A 14,897-nucleotide genomic window follows, 5' to 3' on the forward strand; every position below is an offset into this window, starting at 1 on the left:
ATATTCAGATGCAGACTTCGCCGGATGTAGAGTAGATAGGAAAAGCACTAGTGGGACTTGCCAATTCTTGGGTAAATCACTTGTTTCATGGTTTAGCAAGAAGCAAAATTCAGTAGCTCTGTCCACAACAGAAGCAGAATATGTGGCAGCTGGAGCTTGTTGTGCTCAAGTCCTATGGATGAAAAGCACATTGAAGGTCTATTGCATTAAAATGGAAAATATTCTCATCCAATGTGACAACACTAGTGCTATAAGCTTAACAAAGAACCCCATACAGCACTCAAGAACAAAATACATTGAGATTAGGCACTACTTCATTAGAGATTACTCACAAAAAAGAGATATTTGCTTAAAGTATATCAACACTGAAGATCAATTAGCGGATATCTTTACAAAACCCCTTAGTGATGATAGAATTTGTTATATCCGAAGTGCCTTAAACATTTGAAGTGCGGATCAAGTCAAAGAAATTGCCAAATAAATACTTTGTGCCTTTCACCAGCTTATCTATATAGTATTTATACATATCATCTTTGTTTGGTAGTATCTGCATGAATGAGATGTCAAATATTAATCTTAAAAATCACTCAATTGATACTCTTAGCCTTCTTAGTTTTCTAAGTTGGAGAGGTATCTTCACTTTAATTAAAAATACCTAACAATTTGACATTTGTCAACATCTTGATCATGAACAGGTATATGTGCATTACTTGGCTATATATTTCTATACCATAAGCATTGATTTAGGGGGAGTTATCTACTCCTAAATTTTTTTAACCCTTTCTGTCGATGACAAAAGGGGGAGAAGGTTTGAAATTGATTATCTATTCAATTGACTATATGCACCACATGCTTATAACTTGTATCATTTATCTGTGTGCATATATTGAGGGGGAGTTCCAGTATTCACTTGCCTACTATGTCACTCCACACACACACCTCATAATCAATTTTGTTTGTCATCATCAAAAAGGGGGAGATTGTAAGCCCAAGGGTCTACTCTCCAATCTTGTTTTGATGATTCTAAACATAATTGATTGTGTTTTTGAATACTAATCAATTTGCTTTGAAGTGTTGTGTTTAAGATAGGATTGATCATTGAAGAAACCAACACACAACATGGTCATGCTTGAAGATGTACCCAACAAGAGTCAAAGGAGCTAAGTGGAGCTCACAATCATCACTCAAGCAAACATACAAAGATGGAAGATCAATTGAAGACCAAAGCTAAAGAGGAATTGAAGGTTGCATAGGTATCATTATACATCCCTTCTCTTTAGATTTTCAAGTCAAGGCAAAACGTTTTCAAAGTGTTTTTCAAAATTGTTTTCACACAACACTTAAAGAACTTCAACGGTTTAGTGAATGATTATGTGGTGGACCAACATGTTGGGACCCTCATAAACATTCCATAATTATCATAGGAGTTGAGTTCCAAAAGCCAAAAATCAAACAAGAAATAAAATCTCAAAATATACAGATTTTTAGGCTTCTCGGAACTCCGAGATTTTTCTCGGAGCTCCGAGCTCGGAACTCCGAGAGTTCTCTCGGAACTCTGAGAAATGGTCCAGTAGCTTCTGGCCATTTTCTCGGAACTCCGAGAAATGGTCCAGTAGAATATTTTGTTCTTCTGGCCGTTTTCTCGGAACTCCGAGAACCTCGCGACAAGTAAGAATATAGCCGTTGGGATTTGAATTAATTTGTGAAATTTGATATTTCCACCCCCAAACGGTCATATTCTCTTGAGAGATTATAAATACAACATCTAGAGGATTTTTTCCTCTCTCTTGATCATTTTGAAAACATACTTGAGCATCAAAGAAAACTTGCAATCTATTTGTGCTTGATATTTTGTTTTCTTCCCAAACTTGCCTTGCACTTGCAAATTTCTTGAGTTGGGATACTTAGAGCTTTCACTTGCAACTACCATCATTGAAGAGCAATTAAGGATCTACAAAGAGCATCAAGCTTTCAAGAAGAAGCCAAGCTATTCAATCTTCACTTCTTGTATAGGTGGCTAGGGCATTCCTTTTTTAATTCCCTAGAGAGCAACCGCTTAGAACTCGGCGAAGAAGGAGAGTCTTTGTAAAGGTGTAAGGGCATCCTCATTTAACATCCCTTGGAAGTGTAACCGCCTCGGAGCCGGGCATCGTGGAGGTCTCCAATAGTGGAAATCCTTAAGGACGATCTTAAGAAGAGTGGAGTAGGGCTTTGCCCGAACCACTATACATCGGTGTGTTCTTTCTTGTCTTGCACTTTCATTATTGTTTTTGGTTTGGCATTTCATTTTGCTTTCAATTATATTTGCACTAACCAAATATTTAATTAAGTGAAGAAAAATTCCAATTAGGGTTCATAGGTAATTTTCAAAAGGGCTAATTTAGTGTTAAAATCAATTCACCCCCCCTCTTGAGTATTTCACATTGATTTAGGAAAAGTACCCAACTCAATCATCATTTACTCCTGCTTATCATGCTAAGGTTTCACACTTGTAATATCTCATGCTATGTTTTCGTTTTAAAAAAAAAACAAAAACATAAAAAGGGAGTTTGAAAGTTTAATTTACTACCACATGCTTATACATGTTAGTTTTCCTCATTCAAAAGCCTGAGGGGGAGTTTTATAGCTAATCAACATGACTTACTTCTTGAATATATCCTTGTTCATGTACGCGCTTAAAACTTGATAAATTTGCCTTTTTTGTCGATGACAAAAGGGGGAGAAGTTTGAAAATTGATTATCTATTCATGTTCCATATGCCATATATGCTTTTACTTATTATCGTTTATCATTGTACATATATTGAGGGGGAGTTCCTGCATTCACTTGCCTATTATGTCACTCTCCACACTCCTCATAATCAATTTTGTTTGTCATCATAAAAAATGGTGAGATTGTAAGCCCAAGGGTCTACTCTCCTATCTTGTTTTGATGATTCTAAACACAATTGATTATGTTTTTGAATACTAATCAATTTCCCTTGAAGTGTTGTAATAAGATAGGTTGATCATAGAAGGAACCATCACATCACTTAGTCTTGCTTGAAGATGTACCACACAAGAGTCAAAGGAGCTACAGACCACAAGGGACAACTTACCTTGGAAGAACAATCAATGTGGAGCTCACCTCAACACACTCAAGCAAAGCAAGCACATAATAGAAGATCTATGAAGACCAAGACCAAAGAGGAGCGTAATCATATTTAGACTTGTTGTACATCATCTCTCTTTGATTTCTACGTCAAGACAAACTTTTTAAATGTATTTTTCAAAAAAGACTAACACTTCCCGTATTAAACTTAATTGGGTAAGTGAATGGTTATGTGGTGGACCAACATATTGGGACCCTCATAACATTCCAAATTATTATAAGAATAAGAGTTCCAAAAGCCCAAAATGAATCAGCAACAAAAAACAGAAACAAACTGCTGTTTTAGGCTTTCGGAACTCCGAGATTTTTCTCATAGCTCCGAGCTCGGAACTCCGAGAAATCTCCCGGAGCTCCGAGAAACCTTCCAGGAGGTTTTTTAAAAGTTCTGTTTGATTTCTCGGAACTCTGAGAAATCCTTCAAGAATGTGTTCTGGTTGTATTCTCGGAACTCCGAGGTTTTTTCTCGGAGCTCCGAGAACGTCGCGAAGTAAAAAAAATAGCCGTTTTAATTCAAACGACTAGTTGCTTTTTGGGGTCTTTTGATACATACACCCCCAAACAGTCATATCTTTTTAAGGGGTTATAAATACACATTCAAGAGGTCCATCTACCTCTCTTGAATGATTTGAAAAACAACCTTAAGCATTCAAAGCATTTGATAACCCTTTTAGCTTGAGCTTTTATTTTCTTCTCCACAAAACTTGCCTTGTACTTGCAAATCATTAGTGTTTGGATTTAAGAGAGGTCAAGCAATCTTCTTTCCATTTATTGTAAAGGTGGCTAGGGCATCATATTCTTAATACCCTAGGGAGAAGCGCTGAGAACTCGGCGAAGAAGGAGAGTTGGTGTAAAGGTTTAAGGGCACCCTAATTTAATACCCTTGGAAGTGTAATCGCCTCGGAGTCGGGCGTCGTGGAGGTCTCATATAGTGAAAATCCTTGAGGACGATCTCAAGAAGAGTGGAGTAGGGCTTTGCCCGAACCACTATACATCGGTGTGTTTTTCTTTTATTCTTGAACTTTTATTTTTGTATTTGGTTTAGCATTTCCTTTGTATTTTTATATTAGGTGAACTAACCAAAACTAAGCAAGAAAAAGAAAAATTGAATTAGGTTAAAATTGTGAATTCAAAAACGGATAAATTTTTTGTTAAAACCAATTCACCCCCCTCTTGGTCACATAGACCCATATTTCAAAACTTTTGTCCAATTTCTAGTCACAAAGGTGAGGCTATTGGGAAGGCGGTTGAGAAGTGCTTACTTGAGTGGGGGATTGATAAAATATTCACCATTACCGTGGATAATGCAAGTTCTAATGTTGTAGCAGTTGCTTACCTGAGGAAAATAATAGTTGGGGGTCTAGTGTTCTACAAGGAAAATACCTCCATATGAGATGTATTGCTCATATCATTAATCTAGTTATGGAAGATGGCTTGAAAGAGGTGGAAATTTCAGTTGAACGGGTTCGAGCGGCGGTTAAATATGTGAGGAGTTCTCCAGCTAGGTTGAAACTCTTCAAAGGGTGTGTTGAGACCAAAAGAATCCAAAGCAAGAGTTTGTTGTGTTTAGATGTTGCTACTAGATGGAATTTGACTTACTTGATGTTGAATGCAGCTGAAAAGTTTGAAAAGGCATTCGATAGGTATGATGACCAAGATCCTTTTTTTAGTAGTGAACTTGATTTCAGGAATGAGAATGGGATTAGGAAGCCCGATTGTGAAGATTGGAGAAAAGTTAGAAGAATGGCGATTTTACTTCAAAACTTTTATGAGCTCACCATACGAGTTTCGGGCTCCTTGTATGTTACATCCAATACTTTTTTTCATGAAATTAGCGAAGTTGAATGCCTTTTAAAACAATGGAGTGAGAGTGAAGACTTTGACTTGGTAATGATGGTTATGAAAATGAAAGAAAAGTATGATAAGTATTGGGGAGACGTTGATAAGATGAATAAGATAATTTATATAGCGGTTGTTCTTGATCCTCGTCACAAATTGGATTTTGTGAAGTTTGCGCTTATTGCAATGTATGGAGATGAAAGAGGCAAGGAGCTAGGGGGGAAAGTGCTTGATGCCATATTTGAAATGTTTAATGACTTTAACAAGGCCAATATCAACACCGTCAATACACCTCATGACAATCAAGTTCAATTGGGGCAATCAAGTTCAAGTGGGAATTCTCAAAACTCACAATCACAAGAACCAAAACAACATGTGAGGAAGATGATGACGGAAATGTATAAGAAGCATAAGATTAAATTGGGGGGTGGAGACAGCAAATCGGACTTGGATAGATATTTAAGTGAAGACAGCGAAGAAGATAGTGATGACTTTGATATTTTAGAGTGGTGGAAACTCCATGGTCCTAGATTTCCTATTTTATTACAAATGGCTCGGAGTGTGTTAGCGGTCCCCGTCCCCATCTCTATTGTTGCTTCGGAGTCGGCATTTAGCATGGGAGAACGTGTTCTTGATGCATTTAGGAGTTCTTTGACTCCTAAGATTCACAAGCACTTATATGTGGTCAAGATTGGCTCCGATCTTTGTCATCTCCGGTTAATGTTGAAGAAGCTTTAGAGGATCTTAAAACTATTGAAAATGGTAAATTTGTTTCCTTTATTTTTAAAATTTTCATTATGTTCTATCTATTTTATTTTTTGACTTCGAACTTGAATTTTGTTATATTTGTTTTCTTATTTTTAGAATTTTCAAACATTGGGGATGTTTGATATTTCTTCAACTAGAGATCTTTGAAGCTTGAGGTTTCAGAATTTCAGGTTTGATCTTATATTCTTGTTACTTTTTTCTTGATATCCTCAACTATTTTAGGGTATTTGACTGTTTGTTACTGTTATATTTGGTTCTGCTGGCTGCAGCCTAAGTTATACCTCTGTTTGTTTGCTTAAATTGCTTTAGTGTTACTGTTATTCGGTTCTACAGCCAATTTATATTTGCTATGGTATGTGTTTAACTTCTTATGTTTGAAGGCTTGCTGCGTTGCCTTGTGTAACACCTGGAAATTGTTTGCTTCAGTCCTGCTAGCAGCCCGTAGCCAAATTCAACATCAATAGTGCCAACATCAGAAGCCTACTAGCCTAACATAAAATTAGACACTCTGATATGTGTATTGATTGATCACAGTCCTTATAATCCCATTGCAAGTACACAAAGCTTAGTGCCTACTTAAGTATTAAAGAGCTTTCACTTGCAACTACCATCATTGAAGAGCAATCAAGGGTCTACAAAGAGCATCAAGCTTCCAAGAAGAAGCCAAGCAATTCAATCTTCATTTCTTGCAAAGGTGGCTAGGGCATCCTACCTTAATACCCTAGGGAGCACCGCTTAGAACTCGGCGGAGAAGGAGAGTCTTTTGTAAAGGTGTAAGGGCATCCTTATTTAATATCCCTTGGAAGTGTAACCGCCTCGGAGCCGGGCATCGTGGAGGTCTCCAATAGTGGAAATCCTTAAGGACGATCTTAAGAAGAGTGGAGTAGGGCTTTGCCCGAACCACTATATATCGGTGTGTCATCTCTCATTTTTGTACTTTCATTCTTATTTTTGGTTTGGTATATCTTTTGTTTTCAATCTTACTTGCACTAACCAAAAACCTAATTTAAAGAAGAAAAATTCTAACTAGGTTCACAAGTAATTGTCAAAAGGGATAATTTAGTGTTAAAATTCAATTCACCCCCCCTCTTGTTAATTTCATATGTTCTGGACTATATCCTAATGCTTTTGAAAACATTTCATCATGTACCAATGTGTAGACACCCTCCTTTTGCTACACTTTAACCAACAATAGCCTAATATATTGATCCGTGGAATTTTACTGGTAAAATATGATTCCTCACATTCCCTGGAAACTAAAATGGAAAAAAGATGTACCTGGTAAGATGATTTGATCCGAAAAATACCCTGATTGGTGACTTTAGTGTGTTAAATCCACGTGAGAGTCCCTCTATCACGGATTTATATATTTTAGGTCATTAATATCTCGATCTGACTTTACGAATCATCAATCGGGACAAAATAAGCTAGGGTCACTTTACAGCCCAGGCCCTCATTCCATTCCGAGACCCGATTTCGTAAATTGCCAGATAGAGGGCAGATCATGACCTGAGTGTCTTTCTTTACCTAGGATTTGTGATCATTTGGTTAAAATAATATCGATCAAGGTTGATCTCAAATCCGGATTAAACACTGGGTCACTTAATTGAGCAAAAAAAAACTAGTGAAAAGTCATGAATCAAGACAAGATTAACGAGATCCGTCGAAATTGTCCCATTAAATCATCAATAATCGAGCTTTTTAATGTCTTAATTGATGTTGATATCTTGGTTTAATAGTTTCGACCGTTGATCTAAAATTGATCGAATCGGTTGGTTCGTTTGGATCACCGATTTGCCCAATTTCTAAAAAAACGATCTGTTGATGGAGATCGAGGGCCCTCACTGGTCAAAAAATTTGAAATCAGTATTTCTATGGCAATATTGGGTTTAAACAAAAGAGGAAAAATCAAGGATTCCAAAGGCGAAAAAATTATCGAAATCGGACGTCAAAATCTCCGGAAAAAGAAAATTTTCTGTTTTCGCGAATGTTCTCTCTCCTCTCACCACACTTGGGAAGACGTGCATTGCTTTCCCCTCCCCTATTTGTTTGGGATATTGGGTAGATATTTTGATTTGGTGAAAATCTTTTGAAGGGACATGTGGCACAATCTCACTAGCTCAAGCAAGTCAAGCGGACACATGTCCGTATCCAATTGGGTTGGTCTCTTACTAAAATTCCAGCAAAGAGAAGAAATTTTCCTTTTGCTCTTTAATTTTTCCCAAGTTGCAAGATTTTGAGAGGCACATGGCCTCATCTTGTGCTCCTAATGTGTTTCTCAATTTGTAATAGACGAATCTAGCCGTTTAAATTCTTTCTAATTCTCAATTCCCATGCCCTACAAGGATGTTTCTTTTTATTCATAAAAGAGATTTTCATGTTTAGAGAAGAACATCCTAGAAGTTGTAATCTTTGCCCTCCAATTTCTAATCTGTAATCTCAACCATTGTTATTTTAGAGCCTAAATATAGCAACCTTGCTCACCCATTCACCTATAAATACCCCTTCATTGCTCCATCCCCCCAAAAAAAAATGGTCATTACTCTCTCCTCCCAAGGTTTTGAACGACACCCCCTTCTCTCTCTCTTTTGCATATTTCGGCCAAGATTCTTTTTGGGTTGGAAATTGATGGGGTATAAGAAAAAGCCCCAATCTCCACACGACATGTGGCACGTGGCACCATGGTAAACCCATACAACTCTCATTCCCTAAAAGGTATGAGGGTCATTGCACCATCCCGAAGAGGGAATCATGTATTCCCCTCACCCAACCCTGGGCCTACACCTTTCCAAAGGCAAGGAAACATGGGCAAGACTTGGTCCACTAGCAGGTTGACACCTGTCGTCAAGGGTAAAAGGGTAAACTAACACCCAAATCCCTCACTATAAATAGCCCTCATAAAGACAAGGTGAGGGACTCGAATCCCAAAAAAAATCACTATTCATCGCTTTGACAGTTTAGTGTCACTTACTTGAGTGTCGAAGTGCTCGTCCCGAGCAAGGACTCCGGGTTGACCTTCTGACCTCATGTGTCACTGTGCAGGTCATTGCCTCTCAACCAGTTCAGCAATCAGGATTCGCCAAGCCAGGTCTTACGATACTGCCTTATCTGTTACCAATTTTGGGCACAACAGATTGGCGCCATCCGTGAGACCTCGAACAAAAAACCGTTCTAAGTCCTAAGAAAAATGGCAGAGCGGAAGAGTACTTGAGCACCTCTTGTTCGGGCAATCCGAACAACACCACGTCAAGCAACTATGGGAGAACGACTCGCCTCGCGGGTTGTCATTCCGTGCTCGTCTTGGTGGAGAACCTCCCCACCAGGCCTTCGCGATGGTTAATTTTTTTATAGTGAGGGCCACTTCGGCCTACAACGCTATCTTAGGAAGACCGGGACAGAACCTACTCCGCGCCATTGCCTCAGCCTACCATCAGAAAATGAAATTCATAACACCCAACGGCGTAGCTGAAGTAAAAGGCGACCAACCGCAGTCGAGGGAGTGTTACACGACCGCGCTAAAAGGAAAAAATTCAACGGAGGCATTACCAATCGAATTGCAGGATTTAAGAGACGAAACTCGGACTATGATAAACCGACCCGCCGAAGACTTGGTTCCAATCCAGTTGTATGAAGATGATCAAGAGAAACTGGTCAACATAGGGTCAACATTGAGCAGCGATTCCCGCGAAGGATTAGTCCGGTTCCTGCGAAAAAATGTTGACGTATTCGCGTGGATGCCCGCTGATATGCCTGGGATAGATCCCAAAGTTATTGTGCACAAACTTAGCGTTGACCCCACTAGCAGACCGGTGAAGCAAAAAAGAAGGCATTTCGCCCCAGAGAGACAATAAGCGATTAGGGAGGAAGTGGAAAAACTCCCAAGGGCCGATTTCATACAGGAGATCAAGTACTCCGACTAGCTGGCGAATGTGGTCATGGTGAAGAAAGGCAGCGAAAAATGGAGAATTTGCATAGACTTCACCGATCTAAACAAATCGTGTCCCAAGGACAGCTATCCGCTGCCCAAGATCGACCAACTGATAGATGCCACCGCGGGGCACAAACTTCTAAGTTTTATGGACGCATTTTCTAGATACAACCAGATTCGTATGTACGAAGCAGATATCCCCAAGACTTCGTTCGTGACCGACCAGGGGATATACTGCTACCTTGTAATGCCCTTCGGCCTAAAGAATGCTGGAGCAACATATCAGAGACTGGTGAACAAGATTTTCAGAGAACAAATCGGGCGCAACATGGAGGTGTATGTAGACGATATGCTAATGAAGAGCAAGGAATCTTCCAGTCACATACCCGATTTGGAAGAAGCATTTCAGGTCTTGAGGAAACACAACATGAAGATGAATCCTTCTAAATGCACTTTTGGCGTCGCCGCGGGGAAATTTCTTGGATTCATGGTCAGCCAGAGAGGGATAGAGGCGAATCCGGAGAAAATTCAGGCAGTGGTGGATCTAAATCCGCCAACTATCATAAGGGAAATTCAAAAGCTAACGGGAATGGTAGCCGCGTTGGGACGCTTCGTCACTAAATCGGCGGAAAGGTGCCTACCATTCTTCAACGCGATCAAGGGGATTAACACTGCCCCTTGGACTCCGGAATGTTAAAGTGCGTTTGAAGAACTGAAGGTGTACCTATCCGCACCGCCCCTAATGAGCAAACCTGAACCCGGGGAAGAGCTGATGTTGTACCTATCGGCGAGTCTTATAGCGTTGTCGGCCGTTCTGATTAGAGAAGACCAGAACCAACAAAAACCGATCTACTACGTCAGCAAAGTTTTACATGAGGCCGAGGCCAGATATCAAAAGGCAGAGAAGTTGGCTTACGTTCTTGTAATGGTTGCCAGAAAGCTCAGACTGTATTTCCAGGCACACACTATCAAAGTTATGACTGACCAACCACTGAAGCAAATTCTCCACCGCCTGGACACTTCAGGGCGACTAGTAAGGTGGGCGGTAGAACTTAGTGAATTCGATATCCGGTATCTTCCCCGACCGGCGATAAAGGCCCAAGTCTTGGCCGATTTCATTGTTGAATGCACCATGCCTGCCGAAGCCGAAAGGAATCAACCTCCGGGTGAAGAAGTCGACAAAACACCTTGGGGGCAAAGCAATGCAACCACCAATCAACCTCTGGGTGAAAAAGCTATTACACTCGAAGGGCAGAACCTCGGAGGAACTACACCGTCCTCGGATGCGAATGCCACACCCCAACCCGGAGAGACCAACAGAATTGGAAGAGCAGAGGAAAAAGGCGAAATGGAGGAAGAGCCGCTCTGGGAATTACACGTGGATGGATCCTCGAACTACTTGGGATGTGGAGCAGGGCTAATCCTCACAGGACCCGAGAACTTCGGCATGGACTACGCCGTAAGTTTGGGTTTCAGGCTTCAAACAACGAGGCAGAGTACGGGGCACTCCTGGCCGGAATGAAGTTGGCAATCCAAACCCAGGCCCGAAGATTGAAAGTGTATAGCGGCTCTCAGTTAGTCGTAACCAAGTACAGGGAATATACGAGGCGAGCGACGACCGCATGTGCAAATACCTGGTGCAAGTTCGCACGCTCGCCGACAAGTTTACAAGCTTTGAGGTAGCGCGCGTCCCGAGAACGGAGAATGGGAAAGCAGACATACTCTCCAAACTTGCAGCCTCCAGGTATACCGCTCTAGGAAACATATGTGGAATTCCTAAAAAAATCCAGCATCGAAAGTGAAGTCGTCGAAGTAATGCAAGTAGATCACGAACTGTGCTGGATGGATGACATCACCAATTACCTGCACAGTGGTGAACTCCCCGAAGAGAAAAAAGAAAGCGCGTCAAGTGATTCAAAGATCGGCCAGATTTTCACTCGACGGGAAAAATCTCTACAAAAGATCATATACCCTCCCATATCTAAAATGTCTCCGACTTGGCGACACTTCCTACACACTTCAGGTGACTCATGAGGGGATCTGCGGAGAGCATCTAGGAGTCAAAGCGTTGGTCATCAAGGTATTGCTTAGGGGCCTATATTGGCCAACCTTGAGGCAAAACGCTCTGAACCTAGTAAAGAAATGCGAGAGGTATCAGAAGTTCTCGCCTGTCAGTCACCAGCCCGCCGTTCCAATGGCCCCCATAATCAGCCCCCTTCCATTTGTTGTATGGGGAATGGATATCTTAGGGCCCTTCCCACCAGCTCCTGAAGGAGAATTTGTGGTAGTCACTATAGACTACTTCACGAAGTGGGTGGAAGCAGAGCCCTTGCCAAAATCACTAAACAGAATATCCAAGCATTTTTTTGGAAATCCGTGATTCGCCGATTTGGAATCCCCCGAGTTCTCATAATGAACAATGGCAACCAGTTCGACAACAAAAATTTCAGAAAGTTCTGTACAGACCAAAAGATCGAGCAACGGTTCACCTCCGTCGCCTACCCTCAGACTAATGGGCAGATAGAAGTCACGAACAGAATACTCCTTCAAGGCATCAAGAAAAGGTTAGATGAAAAGGCAGGACGATGGGCTGACGAGCTGTACCACGTCTTATGGGCATACCGCACTACTCCGCGTACCGCTACAGGAGAATCCCCTTTCAACCTAACTTTTGGAACCGAAGCAATAAACTCGATCGACATCGGCGTTCCCTCACCAGGTGTGACCTGCTTCAACGAACGATTGAAAGAAGGCGGGCTTCGTGCCAATCTGGACCTACTCGAAGAAGTCCGCGAAGAGTCCCAGATCTGATTCGCAACGTACAAACAGAGGGTGTCTCGCTATCACGACACCAAAATCCGCCCCAGAGAATACCGCGTGGGTGACCTGGTCCTGAGGAGAGCTGCAGTATCCCAACCAAGAAAGGCCGAAAAACTCTCCCCCACTTGGGAAGGGCCGTACAAAGTGGTCGAAGTGATCTGACCTGGTAGTTACAAGTTGAAGACTCTCGACGAGAACCAGCTCCCTCATGACTAGAACTCCAAGAACCTGAGGAAGTACTACCAATAGCCCATCAAAGGAGAAGCATCCTCATGAGAAAAAATAGAGATGTAATCACACTAAGATTTGTGCAATTAATGAAAAATATCACGTATTTTGCAAATTCACCCACCCCGCATTAACATTAACTTGGTTCACTTCGACCATTTCCATGAAGATCGGAAACACATTTCTGGTCAGGATAAAGTTGAAGCATAAAACCAATAAAGCATTCGATGAAAGCCCAAGTCATTTAGCTCGGGTTAACTTGGTTCACTTCGACCATTTCCATGAAGACTGGAAACACATTTCTGGTCAGGATAAAGTTTTGGTTAACTTGTTTCACTTCGACCATTTCCATGAAGCCTGGAAATACACCTCTGGCCGGGATCGGTTGAAGTGGAAAACCAATGAAACTTTTAATGCCCTAATCCGGTCACTAAGGACTTATATCACCTAAGCCGTTCTTATTAAACTTAACAATGTACTTCAAATGGATCGAAATGCGTCCCAAATTAAAGCAAGTAGAATGAACGTAAACATGAATAGACGAACTCAAGCACTTCAAGTCCACAAAATAAATTCCTTTCAGAAAGCCCTACGGGCGTGGTACATCATGGCCCAAGGCCGAGTAAAAAAGATGCTGAAATAAAAGGAGAAGTACATAACAAGATAAAGAGAAATGGAATTCACTGAGCGGCATCAATGGTCTCCGGATCCGCGGGTGGATCAGACTGAGTTGGAGCTGGGAGTTTAGCTTCAGCGGCATTAAGGCCGAGGGATTGACCCTGACCAGTCTCATGGTCGTCTTCGTTGGGCACGGGAAGAAGCACGTCCTCCATGTCCAAGTTAGAAAACTTCATCTTGACAAGGGATTTGCACTCGTCGAAACCATCCCTGAATGACTCAGCAGCTAGTTCAAGCAGCTCGTCCTCTTTGGCCTTCACCGCTTTGGCCAGATTAGACTGGTACCTCAGTTGCTGTTTTTCTGCAAAACTGACGGCTTTTCTCGTCAACTCCTTCTGCTCATTAAGCTCCCCTGTCAAGCGCTCTACGGTAGCCCTCGCCTCCACAACAACCGTCTCTAAACCGGCCTTGTCTTTCTCCAACTTACCGACGAAGTCAGTGTCTTGGAAAAGTAGGCACACTTGGTCGCCATATCAGTTTAGTAGCATCCGAGCTGAAAGCCATACAAAATAAAGTAAGATTCCAAGTCATAGACCCACGATTGAGGAACAAGCCAAACACGTCAAGAATGTGTAGACGGCTCTTCGAGATGATCTCCTGAGCAACCCAGGTATCATCTAAGCCGCAGTCATCTTTTTTTACTCCCCACTTCGGACGGAATACAGTATCCGCTCCAATTCGGTCTATAGGCGCCGCCTCCAAACCAAAGATTGGCGTGTCATCATCTCCAGAACGGGCCGTTCGACCAGCCGAAGACCCCTCAGCCACCTTTGCGGCTTTGGAAGCTTTACTGTCCTCGTCCTCATCATCTAAAGACGGTTTACGACTCATGGCCTTAGTGTTTACAAAAGACCAATTTGTCGAGATCGGCCATCCTTCCTCGCAGCGGGCATAGAAGAACCTGCTATTCCAAGTATGAATAGAGGTAGGAATGTCAGTAATCATCCTCATCTCAGCTCGTTGGCTAATGTAAATCCAACCTCCCGATCGATGGCTTTTTAGTTGGGCACAGCTTCTGAAGAGGGGCACGGACAAGCTCCGTTGAAGATGGAACCGCACAAGGTAAACAAAGCCGGCTATAGTCCTCCACGAGTTCGACGCTACTTGAGCAGGGGCCAGACCATAGAACCTCGGCACGACGGCTACAAAGGAATTTATTGGTAACCTAAACCGGCCTTCATGGCCTCCTCGTATATACACAAATCAACGCTATCATTACACGCCCTATCGCCCTCTATAGCCGCTCTCAAAGTAAATTGGTCAGGAATACAGTATCGATCTCGGAGATCACTAAGTCGAGAAGCATCAAGGGTGTTTTCCACCAGAGCGGCTGCGGTACCCTCTCTAATACCGCCCTCCATCCTCGCCGAAGCTAATAAGTCGACTACACTAGTCCCAACAAGGGAGACCGACATCCTCCTATCAAGGTTACCTTCCTCATCATCATCCTCTTCGGCCCCGTTACTATCGATGGTTGGGGAGTCCGGAT

At 42.0% G+C, this 14,897-nt stretch overlaps 1 protein-coding gene across 1 annotated transcript; it reads left to right on the plus strand.

Moving 5' to 3' along the window:
• Nucleotides 1–4,569: 4,569 nt before the first annotated feature.
• On the plus strand, nt 4,570–5,724 carry LOC143886945 (zinc finger BED domain-containing protein RICESLEEPER 2-like). Its single transcript, XM_077391114.1, has one exon. It carries the CDS (start codon nt 4,570–4,572, stop codon nt 5,722–5,724), a length of 1,155 nt encoding a protein of 384 aa, XP_077247229.1.
• Nucleotides 5,725–14,897: the final 9,173 nt, after the last annotated feature.

This window comes from Tasmannia lanceolata, unplaced genomic scaffold, assembly GCF_043159265.1.
Source record: "Tasmannia lanceolata isolate RefF3 unplaced genomic scaffold, GAP_Taslan_0.1 ptg000011l, whole genome shotgun sequence".
NCBI classification, from domain to species: domain Eukaryota; kingdom Viridiplantae; phylum Streptophyta; class Magnoliopsida; order Canellales; family Winteraceae; genus Tasmannia; species Tasmannia lanceolata.